Source organism: Pseudophryne corroboree, chromosome 8 (assembly GCF_028390025.1).
Source record: "Pseudophryne corroboree isolate aPseCor3 chromosome 8, aPseCor3.hap2, whole genome shotgun sequence".
Lineage (NCBI taxonomy): Eukaryota > Metazoa > Chordata > Amphibia > Anura > Myobatrachidae > Pseudophryne > Pseudophryne corroboree.
In genome coordinates this window covers 306,181,386-306,206,237 of record NC_086451.1, presented here as the reverse complement: position 1 = coordinate 306,206,237, position 24,852 = coordinate 306,181,386, and the positions used below count along the sequence as shown (strand labels likewise).

Below are 24,852 nucleotides of genomic sequence, written 5' to 3'. Positions count from 1 at the left end.
TGCGGTAGTTCACGGCTGTGGCTACCTCTGTGTCGGCACTCGGCAGGCAGTCCGTCCATCCATAATTGTATTATATACCACCTAACCGTGGTTTTTTTATACCACCTAACCGTGGCAGTCCGTCCATAATTGTATACTAGTATCCAATCCATCCATCTCCATTGTTTACCTGAGGTGCCTTTTAGTTCTGCCTATAAAATATGGAGAACAAAAAAGTTGAGGTTCCAAAATTAGGGAAAGATCAAGATCCACTTCCACCTCGTGCTGAAGCTGCTGCCAATAGTCATGGCCGAGACGATGAAATGCCAGCAACGTCGTCTGCCAAGGCCGATGCCCAATGTCATAGTACAGAGCATGTCAAATCCAAAACACCAAATATCAGAAAAAAAAAAGGACTCCAAAACCTAAAATAAAATTGTCGGAGGAGAAGCGTAAACTTGCCAATATGCCATTTACCACACGGAGTGGCAAGGAACGGCTGAGGCCCTGGCCTATGTTCATGGCTAGTGGTTCAGCTTCACATGAGGATGGAAGCACTCAGCCTCTCGCTAGAAAACTGAAAAGACTCAAGCTGGCAAAAGCACCGCAAAGAACTGTGCGTTCTTTGAAATCCCAAATCCACAAGGAGAGTCCAATTGTGTCGTTTGCGATGCCTGACCTTCCCAACACTGGACGTGAAGAGCATGCGCCTTCCACTATTTGCATGCCCCCTGCAAGTGCTGGAAGGAGCACCCGCAGTCCAGTTCCTGATAGTCAGATTGAAGATGTCAGTGTTGAAGTACACCAGGATGAGGAGGATATGGGTGTTGCTGGCGCTGGGGAGGAAATTGACCAGGAGGATTCTGATGGTGAGGTGGTTTGTTTAAGTCAGGCACCCGGGGAGACACCTGTTGTCCGTGGGAGGAATATGGCCGTTGACATGCCAGGTGAAAATACCAAAAAAATCAGCTCTTCGGTGTGGAGGTATTTCACCAGAAATGCGGACAACAGGTGTCAAGCCGTGTGTTCCCTTTGTCAAGCTGTAATAAGTAGGGGTAAGGACGTTAACCACCTCGGAACATCCTCCCTTATACGTCACCTGCAGCGCATTCATAATAAGTCAGTGACAAGTTCAAAAACTTTGGGTGACAGCGGAAGCAGTCCACTGACCAGTAAATCCCTTCCTCTTGTAACCAAGCTCACGCAAACCACCCCACCAACTCCCTCAGTGTCAATTTCCTCCTTCCCCAGGAATGCCAATAGTCCTGCAGGCCATGTCACTGGCAAGTCTGACGAGTCCTCTCCTGCCTGGGATTCCTCCGATGCATCCTTGCGTGTAACGCCTACTGCTGCTGGCGCTGCTGTTGTTGCCGCTGGGAGTCGATGGTCATCCCAGAGGGGAAGTCGTAAGCCCACTTGTACTACTTCCAGTAAGCAATTGACTGTTCAACAGTCCTTTGCGAGGAAGATGAAATATCACAGCAGTCATCCTACTGCAAAGCGGATAACTGAGTCCTTGACAACTATGTTGGTGTTAGACGTGCGTCCGGTATCCGCCGTTAGTTCACAGGGAACTAGACAATTTATTGAGGCAGTGTGCCCCCGTTACCAAATACCATCTAGGTTCCACTTCTCTAGGCAGGCGATACCGAGAATGTACACGGACGTCAGAAAAAGACTCACCAGTGTCCTAAAAAATGCAGTTGTACCCAATGTCCACTTAACCACGGACATGTGGACAAGTGGAGCAGGGCAGGGTCAGGACTATATGACTGTGACAGCCCACTGGGTAGATGTATGGACTCCTGCCGCAAGAACAGCAGCGGCGGCACCAGTAGCAGCATCTCGCAAACGCCAACTCTTTCCTAGGCAGGCTACGCTTTGTATCACCGCTTTCCAGAATACGCACACAGCTGAAAACCTCTTACGGCAACTGAGGAAGATCATCGCGGAATGGCTTACCCCAATTGGACTCTCCTGTGGATTTGTGGCATCGGACAACGCCAGCAATATTGTGTGTGCATTAAATATGGGCAAATTCCAGCACGTCCCATGTTTTGCACATACCTTGAATTTGGTGGTGCAGAATTTTTTAAAAAACGACAGGGGCGTGCAAGAGATGCTGTCGGTGGCCAGAAAAATTGCGGGACACTTTCGGCGTACAGGCACCACGTACAGAAGACTGGAGCACCACCAAAAACTACTGAACCTGCCCTGCCATCATCTGAAGCAAGAAGTGGTAACGAGGTGGAATTCAACCCTCTATATGCTTCAGAGGTTGGAGGAGCAGCAAAAGGCCATTCAAGCCTATACAATTGAGCACGATATAGGAGATGGAATGCACCTGTCTCAAGTGCAGTGGAGAATGATTTCAACGTTGTGCAAGGTTCTGATGCCCTTTGAACTTGCCACACGTGAAGTCAGTTCAGACACTGCCAGCCTGAGTCAGGTCATTCCCCTCATCAGGCTTTTGCAGAAGAAGCTGGAGGCATTGAAGAAGGAGCTAACACGGAGCGATTCCGCTAGGCATGTGGGACTTGTGGATGCAGCCCTTAATTCGCTTAACAAGGATTCACGGGTGGTCAATCTGTTGAAATCAGAGCACTACATTTTGGCCACCGTGCTCGATCCTAGATTTAAAGCCTACCTTGGATCTCTCTTTCCGGCAGACACAGGTCTGCTGGGGTTGAAAGACCTGCTGGTGACAAAATTGTCAAGTCAAGCGGAACGCGACCTGTCAACATCTCCTCCTTCACATTCTCCCGCAACTGGGGGTGCGAGGAAAAGGCTCAGAATTCCGAGCCCACCCGCTGGCGGTGATGCAGGGCAGTCTGGAGCGACTGCTGATGCTGACATCTGGTCCGGACTGAAGGACCTGACAACGATTACGGACATGTCGTCTACTGTCACTGCATATGATTCTCTCAACATTGATAGAATGGTGGAGGATTATATGAGTGACCGCATCCAAGTAGGCACGTCACACAGTCCGTACTTATACTGGCAGGAAAAAGAGGCAATTTGGAGGCCCTTGCACAAACTGGCTTTATTCTACCTAAGTTGCCCTCCCACAAGTGTGTACTCCGAAAGAGTGTTTAGTGCCGCCGCTCACCTTGTCAGCAATCGGCGTACGAGGTTACATCCAGAAAATGTGGAGAAGATGATGTTCATTAAAATGAATTATAATCAATTCCTCCGCGGAGACATTGACCAGCAGCAATTGCCTCCACAAAGTACACAGGGAGCTGAGATGGTGGATTCCAGTGGGGACGAATTGATAATCTGTGAGGAGGGGGATGTACACGGTGATATATCGGAGGGTGAAGATGAGGTGGACATCTTGCCTCTGTAGAGCCAGTTTGTGCAAGGAGAGATTAATTGCTTCTTTTTTGGGGGGGGTCCAAACCAACCCGTCATATCAGTCACAGTCGTGTGGCAGACCCTGTCACTGAAATGATGGGTTGGTTAAAGTGTGCATGTCCTGTTTTGTTTATACAACATAAGGGTGGGTGGGAGGGCCCAAGGATAATTCCATCTTGCACCTCTTTTTTCTTTTCTTTTTCTTTGCATCATGTGCTGATTGGGGAGGGTTTTTTGGAAGGGACATCCTGCGTGACACTGCAGTGCCACTCCTAGATGGGCCCGGTGTTTGTGTCGGCCACTAGGGTCGCTAATCTTACTCACACAGCTACCTCATTGCGCCTCTTTTTTTCTTTGCGTCATGTGCTGTTTGGGGAGGGTTTTTTGGAAGGGCCATCCTGCGTGACACTGCAGTGCCACTCCTAGATGGGCCCGGTGTTTGTGTCGGCCACTAGGGTCGCTAATCTTACTCACACAGCTACCTCATTGCGCCTCTTTTTTTCTTTGCGTCATGTGCTGTTTGGGGAGGGTTTTTTGGAAGGGACATCCTGCGTGACACTGCAGTGCCACTCCTAGATGGGCCCGGTGTTTGTGTCGGCCACTAGGGTCGCTTATCTTACTCACACAGCGACCTCGGTGCAAATTTTAGGACTAAAAATAATATTGTGAGGTGTGAGGTATTCAGAATAGACTGAAAATGAGTGTAAATTATGGTTTTTGAGGTTAATAATACTTTGGGATCAAAATGACCCCCAAATTCTATGATTTAAGCTGTTTTTTAGTGTTTTTGGAAAAAAACACCCGAATCCAAAACACACCCGAATCCGACAAAAATAATTCGGTGAGGTTTTGCCAAAACGCGTTCGAACCCAAAACACGGCCGCGGAACCGAACCCAAAACCAAAACCCGAAAAATTTCAGGCGCTCATCTCTAGTAGGAATAGGTTATGAGCGAATCCAGAAATAAGTTGACAAGGATAACAATAGTACCCCTTAGTGAGTGAACTGAGCTGTAATTTTCTATATCAATCTAAGCAATATATTGGTTAGAAATCTGCCAAATAACTGACCCCTGTCAATTGTATTCTGCACCAAATTCTAAATATACCTAGGTGCATTGGTCACATATGAATAGATGTGTGCCAAGTGAACTATACTTGTCTCTGTCAATCAGGACAGTGTATTTATTATTCGTTAGGAGTCAGACAGATCACTGAAAATTATAGACTATATTCTGCACACAAATTCTAACTACCTAGAATGCAATGGTCACATGTAAATAAGTGGGTATCAGGTGTGGATTAACACATGTGAATAATGGAAATGCTGTCTGAAAAGATATTCACCCAGCGGGTGCAGGCTTACAAACAGTCCAATCCCACTGTGACAGTCATGGGGGAAATAATCAGGGTGTCATATCCTGGAGACAGCTGGTGCCAGCAGTCTCCAGGATATGACACCCTGATTATTGACATGTGAGATGAACTAGACAGTACACTGATCTAGCAAGGATTGACTTGCCTGCACAGTCTATCTTTTCTTGCAATACAGACCTGGCGGGACCGCGCATCGGGACCGCAAGTGGCATAACACCTTGAGATTTGTACTAACTTTTCTTGCGATTTTGACTATATAGTCAAAAATCGAAAGAAAAAAATCTTACCATGTGTACACACCATATCAAAGATAAACAGGAAAAGAAAGCAGGATCCTTGTCAAAGCACCACAGGCGTGTAACACTTTGAAAACATTGTGTGCAAAGACTAGAAGGCAGTGTCTGACTGGGGCATGAAGGGCCCACTGAGGGGTGTGGTGGTAGGGGCCCATGCTTAGGGGTGTTAGTGCTTGATCTGGGCCCCTTGTTAAATATATAGTAAATACTGCTTTTACATGCATAATAATGTACCAGAGTAGTAGCAGAAATGCACTGTAGAAAATACACCATAGGCCTGTGCAGTATAATATATAACTTAAGGGGGTACTCACTGAGCGATCGCTGCTTAAAATCTAAGCAATCTGACTAGATCGCTGCTTAAAATCTAAGCAATCGGACTAGATTGCTTAGATTTTAAGCAGCGATCACTCCATGTGTAGCCCTCACAGCGATAGCTATGCGCAGCCCCGCGCATCGCTATCGCTGGTGCTAGATTGGCCTGCATGCAGGCCAATCTAGCAGGTCGCTCACTTCACCCGCTGGGTGAAATGAGCGGCCCCCCCGTCTCCCCCCGCACGCTCAGCACACATCGCACTGTGCTGAGTGGCGGGAGAGATGTGTGCCGAGTGGTTCGCTCAGCACACCTCTCTCCCACATCGGCCGGTGAGTACTGGGCTTTAATTGCACAGTCTGGTACCCGATACCTAAAGGATGTGGATGGCCCACAGGCAGTGGGGCCCACTGGGGGTTTCCCCACTGTACCCCGGTGGGCCAGTCCATCCCTGCTAGAAGGCATCAGGTGGAGCTGAGGGGATTGCTAATGCAGATAACAGCCGGCATCTGATGTCATCAAAAAGGCGTCACTGTCATACCATCAAGCCAACAGGTGGGGCCAGCAATCACTGGCAGTTCATGCCGTTTTGGACACTGAAATTATACCACCTAAGCGGATACTGGACTAGTGATTGCCTCACCCTGCAGGCTATAAACACATTCAGCGTTTTTAATAACTTATTATACAGCCCATATGGTATAACAGAGACCATTGGGGAGAGGAATAAAAATGGTCACCCTTTTACTCCAGGAGTGCTGTAGGAGAGTGGAACAGGATTTAAAAGGACCTGAAACCTCCCTCCCCAGCTCTATCTTTACAACTCCGTGACACATTTCATTTTAGCCAAAGCTAAATGCAGGTGTTAGCCTGTTGCTGTAAGCAGCAACTCTCAGACAGAGCAACGCTGAAGGATTCTTGCTATAAAAGGGAAGAGAATTTGACTAGTCTTGTTGCTGCCCGAGGCACAATGGAGATTCCTTTTTTAATAATTAAAAAAATAACACTTACAATTTAAACGAACACACTTTAAAATGAACCAAATAAATATATTAGCACACTACAGTGATTGAAAGAAATTACATTAAAGCACAAGGCTTCTCCTTGCCTATAGTGTTCTCTTTCATAGATTGCAGTATGAAGCACACAGTATTGTGCTTGTGTCATACCAGTTGCTGTACAATTCCTCCTCTTATTAGCGTGGAGGTATTACATTGGCAGTGGTGGGGTGACATTTATTACATAGTTGCCTACACTCCCTCATTCTGCAGGAGACTCTCTGAAATTTCATCAATCTCCCTGACTCCCTGCATAGACAAGCAATCTCCCTGATTGCACCTTACCAACATTATGTACTGTAGCTGTTAAGGCCTGTATTCACGGGCAGATCTAGGGAGAGAGGTAGGTGTGTGTGTGTGTGTGTGTGTGTGTGTGTGTGTGCGCGCGCGCTGAGCGGATCGCTCAGCACACATCTCTCCCCCCGCTCAGCACAGCGCGATGTGCGGTTAGCGTGCGGGAGGAGCGGGGGGCGACCTGGTAGGATTGACGGGTGAAATGAGCCCCCCCCCCCGTCTCCCCCCGCACGCTCAGCACACATCTCACCCCAAATCGGCCCGTGAATACAGCCCTTTACAATATAGAGACACCTTTTTAATTCATTCCAGCCTGTCTTAATAAATCTTCAACACAGGCTACTGCATACATACATGCATGAAAAAGTTTTAACATTTATGTGCATATGACAGTGGTTCTCAAACGGTGTGCTGATGAACCCTGGGCAGCCAATCATAAAATATGTGGACAAAAACAAATCTTGCCCCTCACCACAGTTGAACCTAAGGATGACATATAAACACAATTTACTTAATTTAATATTTATTTATAAATTTTTTCAACAAAAAAACAAAAAACTTTTGGCCTAAGGGTGCTGTGAAAGAGAGTCTGATACTCTAGGGCGCCGTGAGACAAAAAAGTTTGGGAACCACTGGCGTATAATACAATAAATATGTAACATATATACATTATTCGACCAAAGCAAAAAGATCATGGTCAGATTTGTACACACATGGCTTGTTTGTGTGATTGGAAGAAGATCACAAAGTTGTTGGTCCAGTAGTTTGAGATACGACTATTCAAACTGCACTACATACAGCGTCACGCACATTGCCATGTTGGGTCATCTGTTATATATCACATTATGTGAACCTTAAACCACAGGGCTGTAACTAAGGCAAGGGGCGGATTGGGAACAAAAAGCGGCCCTGGAAAAATTTGTACTAGTGGCCCCACATGGGCAGAACCAGAGGTGTAAGATCTAGCCATGGGCCATGGCAGCAGCACCCTCCCCCCTAAGACTTTCCAGATAGTGGGCATGTCCATCATCAAGGGGGAAGTTAAAAAGAAATAAAAATCAAATATTATGAGCACATTATATGATACACCTTCAGAATTTAGGACACTATATAATTCTTTAGAAAGATATATTTTCTTGCTTATTACACCAACCTTATCCCAATCACTATTCACTCAATCTTATATGTCAGCCAAACAGGCAGACAGAGCATACACTAGATCATCTGCAATCACCGGCTAAGTGGCAGTAATTTTCATATATGCAAATTATTTTGCATCTTCTTCATTATGTCTATAAAAAGGACCACATGTCCACAAACAAAACAGGCCCCACAGGTGCGCCGGCCCACCGGGAATCTTCCCTGTAAACACTATGGCCAATCCGCCTCTGACTGAGGGTGTGCATGCCGTGGCACAGATCATAGACCTTTGTGTGGCATCCACTGCTACTCCACAATACCTGTATCTGGCTAGCAGCCCTGCAGCCAGTAGTGCCTGTACGGTCCCCCATGTATCTTGAGGATATTCCAGGCTGTGCGTTTCTAACAGGCAACCCCACCCCCTTGGCATGATAGTATGCTATCAAGGGGTGTAGCCAGTACAGGGCGCTATACATCCCTGATATAGAGCTGTTAAACAATAACAGATTTTCTGTATACATCTTCTAATAAACCCAGTTTTTCCCAGTTAATTGTAACCAAAATTATACAATAGGATGACATTCCGTCATCCAGAGATTATCTTATGTACAAACTAATGATGAGCGGGTTCGGTTCGTCGAGATCCGAACCCCCCCAAACTTCACCTATTTTACACGGTTCCGAGGCAGCCTCGGATCTTCCTGCCTTGCTCGGTTAACCCGAACGCGGCCAACGTCATCATCCTGCTGTCAGATTCTCGCGAGATTCGTATTTTATATAAAGAGCCGCGCGTCGCCGCCATTTTCACTCGTGCATTGGAGATTGAACGGAGAGGACGTGGCTACGTTCTCTGCCTGAAAAGCTCCATATCGATGCTCAGTGTGCTGCAAATATCTGTGCTCAGTGTGCTGCATTTTGGTGACCAACAGTATATAGCTGTACAGTACAGTAGGCCATTGCTGTATCTTGCAGCTCTGTGTCACTGCAAGTATCCATTCCATCTGTGCTGCATTTTTGTGAGCAGTATATATAGTAGTACAGTGCAGCATTTTGGTGACCAACAGTATATAGTTGTACAGTACAGTAGGCCATTGCTATTGATATAATAATATTACTGGCATATAATTCCACACATTAAAAAATGGAGAACAAAAATGTGGAGGGTGAAATAGGGAAAGATCAAGATCCACTTCCACCTAGTGCTGAAGCTGCTGCCACCAGTCATAGCAGAGACGATTCAATGCCATCAACGTCGTCTGCCAAGGCCAATGCCCAATGTCATAGTAGAGAGCATGTAAAATCCCAAAAACTAAAAGTTCAGTAAAATGACCCAAAAATCTAAATCAAAAGCGTCTGAGGAGAAGCGTAAACTTGCCAATATGCCATTTACGACACGGAGTGGCAAGGAACGGCTGAGGCCCTGGCCTATGTTCATGGCTAGTGGTTCAGCTTCACATGAGGATGGAAGCACTCATCCTCCCACTAGAAAACTGAAGAGAGTTAAGATGCAAAAGCACAGCAAAGAACTGTGCGTTCATCTAAATCACAAATCCCCAAGGAGAGTCCAATTGTGTCGGTTGCGGTGCCTGACCTTCCCAACACTGGACGGGAAGAGGTGGCTCCTTCCACCATTTGCACGCCCCCTGGAAGTGCTGGAAGGAGCACCCAGAGTCCAGTTGCTGATAGTCAAATTGAAGAGGTCACTGTTGAAGTACACCAGGATGAGGATATGGGTGTTGCTGGCGCTGAGGAGGAAATTGACAAGGAGGATTCTGATTGTGAGTGGTTTGTTTAAGTCAGGCACCCAGGGAGACACCTGTTGTCCGTGGGATGAATATGGCCATTGACATGCCTGGTCAAATTACAAAAATAAAAATAAAATAAAAAATTCGGTGTGGAATTATTTCAACAGAAATGCGGACAACAGGTGTCAAGCCGTGTGTTGCCTTCGTCAAGCTGTAATAAGTAGGGGTAAGGACGTTAACCACCTAGGAACATCCTCCCTTATATGTCACCTGGAGCGCGCATTCATCAGAAGTCATTGACAAGTTCAAAAACTTTGTGCGACAGCGGAAGCAGTCCACTGACAACTAAATCCCTTCTTCCTCTTGTACCCAAGCTCCTGCAAACCACACCACCAACTCCCTCAGTGTCAATTTACTCCTTAGACAGGAACGCCAATAGTCCTGCAGGCCATGTCACTGGCAAGTCTGACGAGTCCTCTCCTGACTGGGATTTCTCCCATGGATCCTTGAGTGTAACGCCTACTGCTGCTGGCACTGCTGTTGTTGCTGCTGGGAGTCGATCATCATCCCAGAGAGGAAGTCGGAAAACCACTTGTACTACTTCCAGTAAGCAATTGACTGTCCAACAGTCCTTTGCGAGGAAGATGAAATATCACAGCAGTCATCCTGTTGCAAAGCGGATAACTCAGGCCTTGGCAGCTGTGTTGGTGTTAGACGTGCGTCCGGTATCCGGCGTTAGTTCACAGGGACTTAGAGAATTTCTAGAGGTAGTGTGTCCCCGGTACCAAATACCATCTAGGTTCCACTTCTCTAGGCAGGCGATACCGAGAATGTACACAGACGTCAGAAAAAGACTCACCAGTGTCCTAAAAAATGCAGTTGTATCCAATGTCCACTTAACCACGGACATGTGGACAAGTGGAGCAGGGCAGACTCAGGACTATATGACTGTGACAGCCCACTGGGGAGATGTATTGCCTTCCGCAGCAACAACAGCAGCAGCTGCACCAGTAGCAGCATCTCACAAAAACGCCAACTCGTTCCTAGGCAGGCTACGCTTTGTATCACCACTTTCCATAAGAGGCACACAGCTGACAACCTCTTACGGAAACTGAGGAACATCATCGCAGAATGGCTTACCCCAATTGGACTCTCCTGGGTATTTGTGACATCTGACAACGCCACCAATATTGTGCGTGCATTACATGTGGGCAAATTCCAGCACGTCCCATGTTTTGCACATACATTGAATTTGGTGGTGCAGATTTTTTAAAAAAACGACAGGGGCGTGCAAGAGATGCTGTCGGTGGCCCGAAGAATTGCGGGCCACTTTCCGCATTCAGCCACCGCGTGCCGAAGACTGGAGCACCAGCAAACACTCCTGAACTTGCCCCGCCATCATCTGAAGCAAGAGGTGGTAACAAGGTGGAATTCAACCCTCTACATCAGGCCTGGCCAACCTGTGGCTCTCCAGCTGTTGTAAAACTACAAGTCCCATCATGCCTTGCCACAGTTTTGCTATTAGGGAATGCTAAAACTGTGGCAGGGCATGCTGGGATGTGTAGTTTCACTACATCTGGAGAGCCACAGGTTGGCCAGGCCTGCTCTACATGCTGCAGAGGATGGAGGAGCAGCAAAAGTCCATTCAAGCCTATACATCTGCCTACAATATAGGCAAAGGAGGGGGAATGCACCTGACTCAAGCGCAGTGGAGAATGATTTCAACGTTGTGCAAGATTCTGCAACCCTTTCAACTTGCCACACGTGAAGTCCGTTCAGACACTGCCAGCCTGAGTCAGGTCATTCCCCTCATTAGGCTTTTGCAGAAGCAGCTGGTGAGATTGAAAGAGGAGCTAAAATGGAGCGATTCCACTAGGCATGTGGGACTTGTGGATGGAGTCCTTCATTCGCTTAACCAGGATTCACGGGTGGTCAATCTGTTGAAATCAGAGCATTACACTTTGGCCACCGTGCTCGATCCTAGGTTTAAAGCCTACGTTGTAGCTCTCTTTCCTGCAGACACAAGTCTGCAGAGGTTCAAAGACCTGCTGGTGAGACACTTGACGGGTCACGTTCCGCTTGAGTTGACAACAGCTCCTCCTTCACATTCTCCCGCAACTGGGGCTGCGAGGAAAAGGCTAAGAATTCCGATCCCACCCGCTGGCGGTGATGCAGGGCAGTCTGGAGCGAGTGCTGACATCTGGTCCGGACTGAAGGACCTGCCAACGATTACTGACATGTCGTCTACTGTCACTGCATATGATTCTGTCCCCATTGAAAGAATGGTGGAGGATTATATGAGTGACAGCATCCAAGTAGGCACGTCAGACAGTCCGTACGTATACTGGCAGTAAAGAGGCAATTTGGTGGCCCTTGCACAAACTAGCTTTAGTTTACCTAAGTTGCCCCCCCTCCAGTGTGTACTCCGAAAGAGTGTTTAGTGCAGCCGGTCACCTTGTCAGCGATTGGCGTACGAGGTTACTTCCACAAAATGTGGAGGAGAAGATGATGTTCCTCAAAATGAATTATAATCAATTCCTCCATGGAGACATTCACCATCAATTGCCTCCAGAAAGTACACAGGGACCTGAGATGGTGGGGCAGAATTAATGCTCTGTGAGGAGGGGGATGTACACAGTGAAAGGGGTGAGGAAGATGATGATGGATGATGGATATGATGGTGATGATGATGATGATGATGATGTGGTGGACATCTTGCCTCTGTAGAGCCAGTTTGAGCAAGGAGAGATTGATTGCTTCTTTTTTTGGTGGGGGCCCAAACCAACCAGTCATTTCAGCCAGTCATGTGGCAGACCCTGTGGCTCAAATGATGGGTTTGTTAAAGTGTGCATGTCCTGTTTATACAACATAAGGGTGGGTGGGAGGGCCCAAGGACAATTCCATCTTGCAGCTCTTTTTTTTAAATTTATTTATCTTTGCATCATGTGATGTTTGGGGCCAATTTTTTTTAAGTGCCATCCTGTCTGACACTGCAGTGCCACTCCTAGATGGGCCAGGTGTTTGTGCCGCCCACTTGGGTCGCTTAACTTAGTCATCCAGCGACCTCGGTGCAAATTTTAGGACTAAAAATAATATTGTGTGAGGTATTCAGAATAGACTGGAAATGAGTGGAAATTATGGTTATTGAGGTTAATAATATTATAGGATCAAAATTACCCCCAAATTCTATGATTTAAGCTGTTTTTGAAAAAAAACCCACTTGAATCCAAAACACACCCGAATCTGACAAAAATATTTCAGGGAGGTTTTGCCAAAACGCGTCCGAATCCAAAACACGGCCGCAGAACCGAATCCAAAACCCAAAAAATTTCCGGTGCACATCTCTAGTACAAACAAATCTTATCTTGTGAGTACACAAAGCACACAATGAGTACACAATGATCCAATGACCGTTCAATCACAGCTTGTGCATTTTGTTAAAAGATAAGTTCACGCAATAGTGAATATCCTTAGGTAGTGACCAGATCAGCAGAATAGTGGCCTGCAGAATGCATTGGGGCAAGGCTTGACAGGTCACATTGCGACACAATGCTAGGCTTCATGTCCCAGAGTCAGGGAAGGGGAAAAAAAAAACCAAGTAGGTACCATGCGGGGGGCGTTGCCTGAAACGTTTTGGCAGAGGGGGGGGGGGGTGGCGGAGGGGAAATTCGCCTGTCCATGCCACTGCCGAAGGCCATCACTACCACTGACTGTATGCACCCCTGAAGGCACCACCCTCAATTGTTCACCATTATGTACAGAACAGTCTGATGAACATACAGGTCATAAGGAAATTTTAAAGGTTAGAATTTTAGTTTTTACATAAAAGATTCTTTTTCTTAGGCATAAAACTATTTTTAAATACAATCCCAACAGTGTTGTTAATACTAATCCACAGAGACAGATGAGCATTAACCGAAACAGGATACAAAAAAAAAAAAAAAAAAAAAAAAAAAACTTTGCAAACTTAACTAAAAAGAAAAACCAACAGCAACAACCTATTGCACACCTTATTTTGCCATCAATATTACCTTATCGCCTTGTTTGATGGTGCGGAGCTGAAGCTGACCAATGACCTTCTTTGCTTCATCTTTCAACCGTTTCTGCAACAAAGAAGTAAAGCAATTCATTACACATCTGAACACTGGCTGGAAATGTCAGACATATTAGGATAGTTTCCAACAGCCCTGTATATTACAGAGTAAAGTACAACACCAACAGGTTGCTTAGTGACTGTCAACATTAGACAAGATGATCTTCTTAAAAATTGTTGAAGAATAAGCCAGAATCTAAGAGACGTAGTAGAATAATAATAAAAAAGAAAAAGACAGACAGACAGACAGACAGACAGACAGACAGACAGACATCTCTATTCCACAATGCGGTCCGGCACTCGCCTCCCCACCTGGGTACTGGCTCCGATGCACTCCTTAGGGGTATTTGCAGCCCCAATATAGCCAAGAAAAAAGGCAGCACTCCGAGACTTTCAGGTGAATCAAACCAACATGTGTTTAATCAGCTGAAATGTGGGTTTGATTCACTATACCTGAAAGTCTGAGTGCTGCCTTCTCTCTCTATATATATTTTTATTATTTTTTCTTATTTTTCAATTGCAGGCCAGCCGCACTGGAGATTCAGGTTAGTATGCATTTAACTATGCTAAATTGTGTGAGCCCTATTGCTTGTCTTGAGAAAATATTAGTAGCCTCACCTTCCATTACGGAGACACAGACAACCGAAATAATCATGAAATTAGTAAATTAAAAAAATAAAATAAAAATGCTGTCATAATGCTGTGTACATATAAAACTTTTGACTTACATTATAAACATTTGTGACTAAAATGTCATTTAATAAACAGTTTTCTATGTGCACCACATCAGGTCAGCACTCCACTCTTTATTACCAAGTAGGAGTCTTTCCAATGTGCTGGAATTGTTCAAGTAAATAAATGTAAAACGTTTATCAGAGGTAATAGACAAAAGGTGACAAAACAGCTTTATTATAGAATTATTATTATTAAACAAGGGCCTGATTCACTGGTGAGCACAGGTTCTGCATCTTCTGTAGCAGCGGACAAGAGATGTTAATGCAGCAGAAGCAGTCTTTTGTAAAAAAGATGTCCCCTGCCAGCTTCTCCGTTCTTCTGCATCCGAAGATTGAACATCAGATCACCATCACCCTAAGGTTGCCAAGAATGTCCCCCTGCCAGTGAAGCTACGCCAGGTGAAGCATCCGCTGGCTTTGGCATGTACGCCGATGACACGCCTACGTGTTAATCATCCCTCACCAGTGCCACCTCCAATTAATCTGCAGCTTCCCCCACAGTGCGAACGGAGCTGCATGCAGAAGCATTGTGACACACACACACTACGGCTCTTGCGCAGTAAAACACATCAGATAGCTCTGACTTTTAATCCAGCCTAATGTAAAAATATATCCAAGATGATTATTCAGTAACAGACAAACTAACTATACTGTTTAAAGTTACAGTAATTTAGGGGTACATTTACTAAGCAGTGATGAGAGAAGTGAGCCAGTGGAGAAGTGCCCATGGCAACCAATCAGCACTGAAGTAACATCTATAATTTGCATACTATAAAATTATACAGAGCTGCCGATTGGTTGATGGGGCAACTTCTCCACTGGCTCACTTCTCTGCTCTTATGTGGCCCCCTCTTACAAGTCTGCTTATTCATAGCCTAGTGGTACACTCCAAGCCTAACATGTAGGAGACGCTGCATGGACATTACATTCCTAATGTGGTGCAGAGAGGTCTCAGAATACCAGGGTGCTTTAATGGTCTATCGGGCTCTCTGCTCCCTCAAGTCATCTTATTGGTCAAAATTTGAAAGTGCTTAAAGTTCTATCTAAATACCATGCATGAACCAAACCGCTTGGGTGAGCAGGAACACAAGGAGGGAGGTTCTACGTGGACAAAGCTGTAAATACAAAAAAAAACTATGCCTAGAGCAGTGGTGGCCAACGCGTGGCTCTTGAGCCACATGCGGCTCTTTCTTTATTCAAATGTGGCTCCCAACACTCAAAGTCACGTGACCACAATAGATCTGTAAACCGCTGCCCTCCAGCCAGACATGCAGCAGCACTACATAGACTGGGAACTGAGGGAGCCAAATACACATGGGGGAGCTGTCTGGAGTGACACAAGAGGCTGCTGGCTGGAGTGACACAGGCGGGTGCTGGCTGGAGTGACAAATGGGAGAACTGAAGTGTATTATGTGAATCTGGCTTTTCAATATATATTATGCAGATCTGACTTATCAATTATTTGATGTAGACGTGACTTTTTCATTGTATTTTATGTTGGATCTGGCTTTTTCAATGTATTTCCTACCAGGGGCGTGGCCGAGCAGGCACAAGGTCACACCCCATTTTTGCAAGTGCGTCTTCGGCTCGAAGTCAGCTCTTTGATATACCTGACAAGATTTCTTGGCTCTTTGTCTCTGACTGGTTGGCCACCCCTGGCCTAGAGCATGGCATAAAGTTTATGGAGGGCAGAATAGCTTTCAATAAACATGAAACATCCGACTATCAGCATGGGCACGTCTTCAGGTTTCATTTAAGAAACTCTGGAGTTCTTTCAGTATTCATAGACTATTTGTAGTTGTAATTCAGTTTGCAAAAATGTATGCAATGCTGAATAGCTCTGCATGCAATAGTGAAGGAAAAGTTAACCTTGCAGACCACCAGGAACCTCATTAATATTTCTAAGTAATCACTAGCAATTTTAGGTTCTGAAATGCAATATGGGTTTGAAAATAAATACATACAATTTTTTAGACTTGCCAGCAAAACATTATGAACCACCCTCCACTGTTCACCAACTTTAACTTAACTGTAGTCACGAGCAGGAGTGATACGAGTTACGGGAGAAGTAACCAAGAAGCCACCTCCTTCATATAGTACAAGTCATCCACAGATTACACTTTTTGTTTGGTGTCCAGGGTCTGACCAATGCAATTAGCGGTAATTATGGAAGAAAGGAGAAAAGGTCACCAAAAAAAAAAAACGGGGAGGAGGTCTATTTTGCCCAGAGTCGTTACACATTTTATTTTATCTATGCGTTCTTAGAAATATCATAATATATATATATATACACATACACACAGTGGGGTTTGAAAGTTTGGGCACCCCAGGCAAAAATTAATTTTAATGTGCAAAAAGAAGCCAAGGAAAGATGGAAAAATCTCCAAAAGGCATCAAATTACAGATTAGACAGTCAAAAAAAGTTTGATTTTATTTCCATCATTTACACTTTCAAAAGAACAGAAAACAAAAAATGGCGTCTGCAAAAGTTTGGGCACCCTGCAGAGTTAATACCTTGTACTGCCCCCTTTGGACAGCTGAGACCTGGCAGTGTCATGGATTGTTCTCAATCATCGTCTGGAAAGACCAGGTGATGTCAATCTCAAAGGTTTTAAAATAAGATTTTACTCACCGGTAAATCTATTTCTCGTAGTCCGTAGTGGATGCTGGGAACTCCGTAAGGACCATGGGGAATAGCGGCTCCGCAGGAGACTGGGCACAACTAAAAGAAAGCTTTTAGACTACCTGGTGTGCACTGGCTCCTCCCACTATGACCCTCTTCCAAGCCTCAGTTAGGATACTGTGCCCGGAAGAGCTGACACAATAAGGAAGGATTTTGAATCTCGGGTAAGACTCATACCAGCCACACCAATCACACCGTATAACTTGTGATACAATACCCAGTTAACAGTATGAACATAACACAGCCTCTCAAAAGATGGCTCAACAATAACCCTTAGTTAGGCAATAACTACATACAAGTATTGCAGACAATCCGCACTTGGGATGGGCGCCCAGCATCCACTACGGACTACGAGAAATAGATTTACCGGTGAGTAAAATCTTATTTTCTCTGACGTCCTAGTGGATGCTGGGAACTCCGTAAGGACCATGGGGATTATACCAAAGCTCCCAAACGGGCGGGAGAGTGCGGATGACTCTGCAGCACCGAATGAGAGAACTCAAGGCCCTCCTTAGCCAGGGTATCAAATTTGTAGAATTTTGCAAACGTGTTTGCCCCTGACCAAGTTGCAGCTCGGCAAAGTTATAAAGCCGAGACCCCTCGGGCAGCCGCCCAAGATGAGCCCACTTTCCTCGTGGAATGGGCTTTTACTGATTTAGGATGCGGCAATCCAGCCGCAGAATGCTCCAGCTGAATTGTGCTACAAATTCAGTGAGCAATAGTCTGCTTAGAAGCAGGAGCACCTATTTTGTTGGGTGCCTACAGGATAAAAAGCGAGTCAGTTTTCCTGACTCCAGCCGTCCTGAAAATATAAATTTTTAAGGCCCTGACTACGTCCAGTAACGTGGAATCTTCCAAGTCCCTAGTAGCCACAGGCACTACAATAGGTTGGTTTAAGTGAAAAGCTGATACCACCTTAGGGAGAAACTGGGGACGAGTCCTCAATTCTGCCCTATCCATATGGAAAATCAGATATGGGCTTTTACATGACAAAGCCGCCAATTCTGACACACGCCTGGCCGAAGCCAAGGCCAATAACATGACCACTTTCCACGTGAGATATTTCAAATCCACAGTTTTAAGTGGCTCAAACCAATGACTTTAGGAAACTCAACACCACGTTGAGATCCCAAGGTGCCACAGGAGGCACAAAAGGGGGCTGAATATGTAGCACTCCCTTTACAAATGTCTGAACTCCAGGCAGTGAGGCCAGTTCTTTCTGGAAGAAAATCGACAGAGCCGAAATCTGGACCTTAATGGAACCCAAGTTTAGGCCCATAGTCACTCCCGACTGTAGGAAGTGCAGAAAACGACCCAGCTGAAATTCCTCTGTTGGGGCCTTCCTGGCCTCACACCACGCAACATATTTTCGCCAAATACGGCGATAATGGTTTGCGGTTACTTCTTTCCTGGCTTTTATCAGCGTAGGAATGACTTCCTCCGGAATGCCCTTTTCCTTTAGGATCCGGAATTGAAACGCCATGCCGTCAAACGCAGCCGCGGTAAGTCTTGGAACAGACAGGGCCCCAGCTGTAGCAGATCCTGTCTGAGCGGTAGAGGCCATGGGTCCTCTGATATCATTTCTTGAAGTTCTGGGTACCAAGCTCTTCTTGGCCCAACCGGAACCACGAGTATCGTTCTTACTCCTCGTTTTCTTATTATTCTCAGTACCTTTGGTATGAGAGGCAGAGGAGGGAATACATAAACCGACTGGTACACCCACGGTGTCACTAGAGCGTCCACAGCTATTGCCTGAGGGTCCCTTGACCTGGCGCAATATCTAGTTTTTTGTTTAGGCGGGACGCCATCATGTCCACCTGTGGCCTTTCCCAACGGTTTACCAACAGTTGGAAGACTTCTGGATGAAGTCCCCACTCTCCCGGGTGTAGGTCGTGTCTGCTGAGGAAGTCTGCTTCTCAGTTGTCCACTCCCGGAATGAACGCTGCTGACAGTGCTAAGACGTGATTCTCCGCCCATCGGAGAATCCTTGTGGCTTCTGCCATCGCCATCCTGCTTCTTGTGCCGCCCTGTCGGTTTACATGGGCGACTGCCGTGATGTTGTCTGATTGGATCAGTACCGGCTGGTTTTGAAGCAGAGGCCTTGCCAGACTTAGGGCATTGTAAATGGCCCTCAGTTCCAGAATATTTATGTGTAGGGACGACTCCTGACTTGACCAAAGTCCTTGGAAATTTCTTCCCTGTGTGACTGCCCCCCCAGCCTCGAAGGCTGGCATCCGTGGTTACCAGGACCCAGTCCTGTATGCCGAATCTGCGGCCCTCTTGAAGATGAGCACTCTGCAGCCACCACAGTAGAGATAACCCTGTCTCCAAGGACCAGGGTATCAGCCGATGCATCTGAAGATGCGATCCCGATCACTTGTCCAAGCGGTCCCACTGAAAGGTTCTTGCATGGAACCTGCCGAATGGAATTTTGCTTCGTAAGAAGCTACCATTTTTCCCAGGACTCGTGTGCAGTGATGCACCGATACCTGTTTTGGTTTCAGGAGGTCTCTGACTAGAGATGACAGCTCCTTGGCTTTCTCCTGCGGGAGAAACACTTTTTTTTTTTTTTGTTCTGTGTCCAGAACCATCCCCAGGAACAGCAGGCGTGTGGTAGGAACCAGCTGTGACTTTGGAATGTATAGAATCCATCCGTGCTGTTGTAGCACTTCCCGAGATAGTGCTACTCCGACCAACAACTGCTCCTTGGACCTTGCCTTTATAAGGAGATCGTCCAAGTACGGGATAATTAAAACTCCCTTTTTTCGAAGGAGTATCATAATTTCTGCCATTACCTTGGTAAAGACCCTCGGTGCCGTGGACAGTGCAAACGGCAGTGTTTGGAATTGGTAATGGCAATCCTGTACCCCAAATCTGAGGTACTCCTGGTGAGGATGATAAATGGGGACATGTAGGTAAGTATCCTTGATGTCCAGGGATACCATGTAATCCCCCTCCTCCAGGCTTGCAATAACCGCCCTGAGCGATTCCATCTTGAACTTGAATTTTTTTATGTATGTGTTCAAGGATTTCAAATTTAAAATGGGTCTCACCGAACCGTCCGGTTTCGGTACCACAAACAGTGTGGAATAGTAACCCCGTCCTTGTTGAAGTAGGGGCACCTTGACTATCACCTGCTGGGAATACAGCTTGTGAATTGCCTCTAGCACAGCCTCCCTGCCTGAGGGAGTTGTCGGCAAGGCAGATTTGAGGAAACGGCGGGGGGGAGACGCCTCGAATTCCAGCTTGTACCCCCTGAGATACTACTTGAAGGATCCAGGGATCCACCTGTGAGCGAGCCCACTGATCGCTGAAATTTTTGAGGCGGCCCCCCACCGTACCTGGCTACGCCTGTGGAGCCCCCGCGTCATGCGGTGGACTCAGGAGGAAGCGGGGGAAGAATTTTGATTCTGGGAACTGGCTGACTGGTGCAGCTTTTTCCCTCTTCCCTCGTCTCTGTGCAGAAAGGAAGCGCCTTTGACCCGCTTGCTTTTCTGAAGCCGAAAGGACTGTACCTGATAATACAGTGCTTTCTTAGGCTGTGAGGAAACCTGAGGTAAAAAATTTTCTTCCCAGCTGTTGCTGTGGATACGAGGTCCCAGAGACCATCCCCAAACAATTCCTCACCCTTATAAGGCTCTATGTGCCTTTTAAAGTCAGCATCACCTGTCCAGTGTCGGGTCTCTAATACCCTCCTGACAGAATGGACATTGCATTAATTCTGGATGCCAGCCGGCAAAATATCCCTCTGTGCATCCCTCATATATAAGACGACGTCTTATGTTCGCAAAATAGTATCCCTGTTTGACAGGGTTACAGACCACGCTGCAGCAGCACTATCTGCAGGTCTCAGTCTAGTACCTGAGTGTGTAAATACAGACTTCAGGATAGCCTCCTGCTTTTTATCAGCAGGTACCTTTAAAGTGGCCGTATCCTAAGACGGCAGTGCCACCTTTTTTGACAAACGTGTGAGCGCCTTATCCACCCTAGGGGATATCTCTCAGCGTAACTTATCCTCTGGCGGGAAAGGGTACGCCATCAGTAACTTTTTAGAAATTACCAGTTTCTTATCGGGGGAACCCACGCTTTTTCACACTTCATTCACTCATTTGATGGGGGAACAAAACACTGCCTGCTTTTTCTCCCCAAACATAAAACTTTTTTTTTTTTTTTTTTTTGGAACTTGGGTTAATGTCAGAAATGTGTAACACATTTTTTTATTGCCGGGATCATGTAACGGATGTTCCTAGTGGATTGTGTATATGTCTCAACCTCGTCGACACTGGAGTCAGACTCCGTGTCGACATCTGTGTCTGCCATCTGAGGGAGCGGGCGTTTTTGAGCCCCTGATGGCCTTTGAGACGCCTGGGCAGGCGCGGGCTGAGAAGCCGGCTGTCCCATAGCTGTTACGTCATCCAGCCTTTTATGTAAGGAGTTGACACGGTCGGTTTATACCTTCCACCTATCCATCCACTCTGGTGTCGGCCCCACAGGGGGCGACATCTCATTTATCGGCATCTGCTCTGCCATCACATAAGCCTCCTCATCAAACATGTCGACACAGCCGTACCGACACACCGCACACACACAGGGAATGCTCTGACTGAGGACAGGACCCCACACAGCCCTTTGGGGAGACAGAGAGAGAGTATGCCAGCACACACCAGAGCGCTATATAATTTAGGGATTAACACTATATTGAGTGAATTTTTCCCAATAGCTGCTTGTATATACAATATTGCGCCTAAATTTAGTGCCCCCCCTCTCTTTTTAACCCTTTGAGCCTGCAAACTACAGGGGAGAGCCTGGGGAGCTGTCTTCCAGCTGTACTGTGAAGAGAAAATGGCGCCAGTGTGCTGAGAGAGATAGCTCCGCCCCTTTTTCGCTGACTTTTCTCCCGCTTTTTTATGGATTCTGGCAGGGGTATTTATCACATATATAGCCTCTGGGGCTATATATTGTGATATATTTGCCAGCCAAGGTGTTTTTATTGCTGCTCAGGGCGCCCCCCCCCCAGCGCCCTGCACCCTCAGTGACCGGAGTGTGAAGTGTGCATGAGGAGCAATGGCGCACAGCTGATGTCTTCTGCCGCCGATTTTCCGGACCTCTTCTTGCTTCTGGCTCTGTAAGGGGGACGGCGGCGCGGCTCCGGGAACGAACACCAAGGCCAGTTCCATGCGGTCGATCCCTCTGGAGCTAATGGTGTCCAGTAGCCTAAGAAGCCCAAGCTAGCTGCAAGCAGGTAGGTTCGCTTCTTCTCCCCTTAGTCCCTCGATGCAGTGAGCCTGTTGCCAGCAGGTCTCACTGTAAAAATAAAAAACCTAAAATAAACTTTCTTTCTAGGAGCTCAGAAGAGCCCCTAGTGTGCATCCAGCTCGGCCGGGCACAGAAATCTAACTGAGGCTTGGAGGAGGGTCATAGTGGGAGGAGCCAGTGCACACCAGGTAGTCTAAAAGCTTTTTTAGTTGTGCCCAGTCTCCTGCGGAGCCGCTATTCCCCATGGTCCTTACGGAGTTCCCAGCATCCACTAGGACGTCAGAGAAAATGGATTCAATAAGATTCCAGCAAATTTTGGACGCTAACTTGATGCCATCTGTGAAAAAGCTGAAGTTAAAGAGAGGCTGGCTTCTACAAATGGATAATGATCCTAAACACACCTCAAAATCCACGGTGGATTACATCAAGAGGCGTAAACTGAAGGTTTTGCCATGGCCTTCACAATCTCCTGACCTCAACATAATTGAAAATCTATGGATAGATCTTAAAAAAGCAGTGTGTCACAGACAGCCCAGGAATCTCAAAGAACAGGAAAGACTTTTGTAAGGAAAAATGGGCGAAGATACCTCAAACAAGAATTGAAAGACTCTTGGCTGGCTACAAAAAGCATTTACAAGCTGTGATACTTGCCAAAAGGGGCAGTACAAGGTATTAACTCTGCAGGGTGCCCAAACTTTTGCAGACGCCATTTTTTGTTTTCTGTTCTTTTGAAAGTGTAAATGATGGAAATAAAATCAAACTTTTTTTGACATGTTATAAGAATGTCTAATCTGTAATTTGATGCCTTTTGGAGATTTTTCCATCTTTACTTAGCTTCTTTTTGCACATTAAAATGAATTTTTGCCTGGGGTGCCCAAACTTTCAAACGTGTGTGTGTGTATATGTGTATGTATATGTATATGTATATATATATATATAATATATTATATATACACACACACATATACACACACACTTCACAGAAAGGGTAGCGGATAAGTGGAATAGCATCCCATCAGAGGTGGTAGAGGCTAAGACTGTAGAGCAATTTAAACATGCTTGGGATAGGCATATGAATATCCTTACAAAGAATTAAGGTTCAAAAAGGGTTGAGATTACCTATATGATAAAAAAAAGGGGCAGACTAGATGGGCCAAGTGGTTCTTATCTGCCGTCAAACTTTGTATGTATATATATATATATATATATATATATATATATATATATATATATATATATATATATATATATATATATATATATAGCAGACAAGAAGGGACTGCGGCACTCCAAAGTAAATAAATGCAGATTTTTACTGGAACAGATCCATGGTTACAAAATGCCTATACAAGGCCGACGTTTCGGTGCTCAAAGCACCGTTTTCAAGGCAGGCATGTAATGATAAAATGGAGAAGAATGACAATACACACATAGATCACTTACCTAAATAGGCAAACAGCCATACCACCGTGGGAGAGCCGGGGCCGGCGTCCGCTTCCGCCCTCTGAAGCTGCGTCTGCATCACATCCGGTGACGTCAGCTGGTTCCCGTCCCGGTCGCCGTGGCAACGCGTGCCGTGGTCATGGCAACGCGTCAAGCGCCTGGTAACCTGTACGGAGCCGCTGAGTAATCTCCCCGGCCCTCCACACGGCGATCTGTCAGAAAAAACATAGGGAAGGATTTGCACTGTGTGCGGAGCCCATATTTGCACATTAGACAACAACGCATAATGGTCATATATAATCACTGGGGATAATAATGCCTAAAGCAATGGGGAGTATGTGCCTAATGTGTGGGAATTTATGGTTAGTGGTGAAGGAAGATTAGATAAAGAAAGAAAAGGGAGGAAAGCACACAATGTAGTCAAAATACATGCAAAGTGCAGCACCATGTTGGCCGGTACATGAATCACAGATGGACACGACCAACATCACCACATCCCAGCCACACACCATGGCCGGCACAGCTTTCCCATCGGGATGCAGGGGCATGCCAGTTACCAAAGGATTCACACACCGGTTCACAGATGAGGAGGTGGAAGACATCCTCTTTAAGGACGATTGGCCCCACAAGGATTCTTCCCAAACAGCCGAAGAGATCTGTGAGCAACTCATCAAATTAAAAAAACGTGAAACGGATTACCTGATGCACGGGATATCCCTCACCAAATATTATAGACAACAAATGATCCCACGTGGGTTCAGAGTTCGTAATGCGCCTACTATAGGTCGCTATAATCCCGAATTTTGTCAAAAATGGATAGGGATTGTAAACCGGTGCAGTTTTGACCTGATGCTCCTGGTGATACAAGAATCTGAGCGGGAACTTAAGGCAGCACGTGACAAAATTTCCAGATTGGAGTCTTCCAACAGTATGGTCTTGAAGAGCTCTGCCAATGCCGATTTAACCTCGTCCATTAAAATCAAAATTGACCAGTATCAACAGGAATTGGTCAAATTTAAAACTAGAAAATTTGATATGGTCCAGAATGACTATGACTCTAATCGAGTCTACCACTGGCTGAT

The 24,852-nt window shown here is 46.1% G+C and overlaps 1 protein-coding gene across 2 annotated transcripts in view; it reads right to left on the bottom strand.

Annotated features, from left to right (window-relative positions):
• Positions 1-24,852, bottom strand: part of RNF128 (ring finger protein 128) — a 372,908-nt gene that overhangs the window by 42,157 nt on the left and 305,899 nt on the right. For both annotated transcript variants that reach the window (XM_063937364.1, XM_063937363.1), the window contains exon 3: positions 13,593-13,664. In XM_063937364.1, the coding sequence (XP_063793434.1) occupies positions 13,593-13,664 (72 nt within the window). The remainder of the gene's footprint in view (positions 1-13,592; positions 13,665-24,852) is intronic.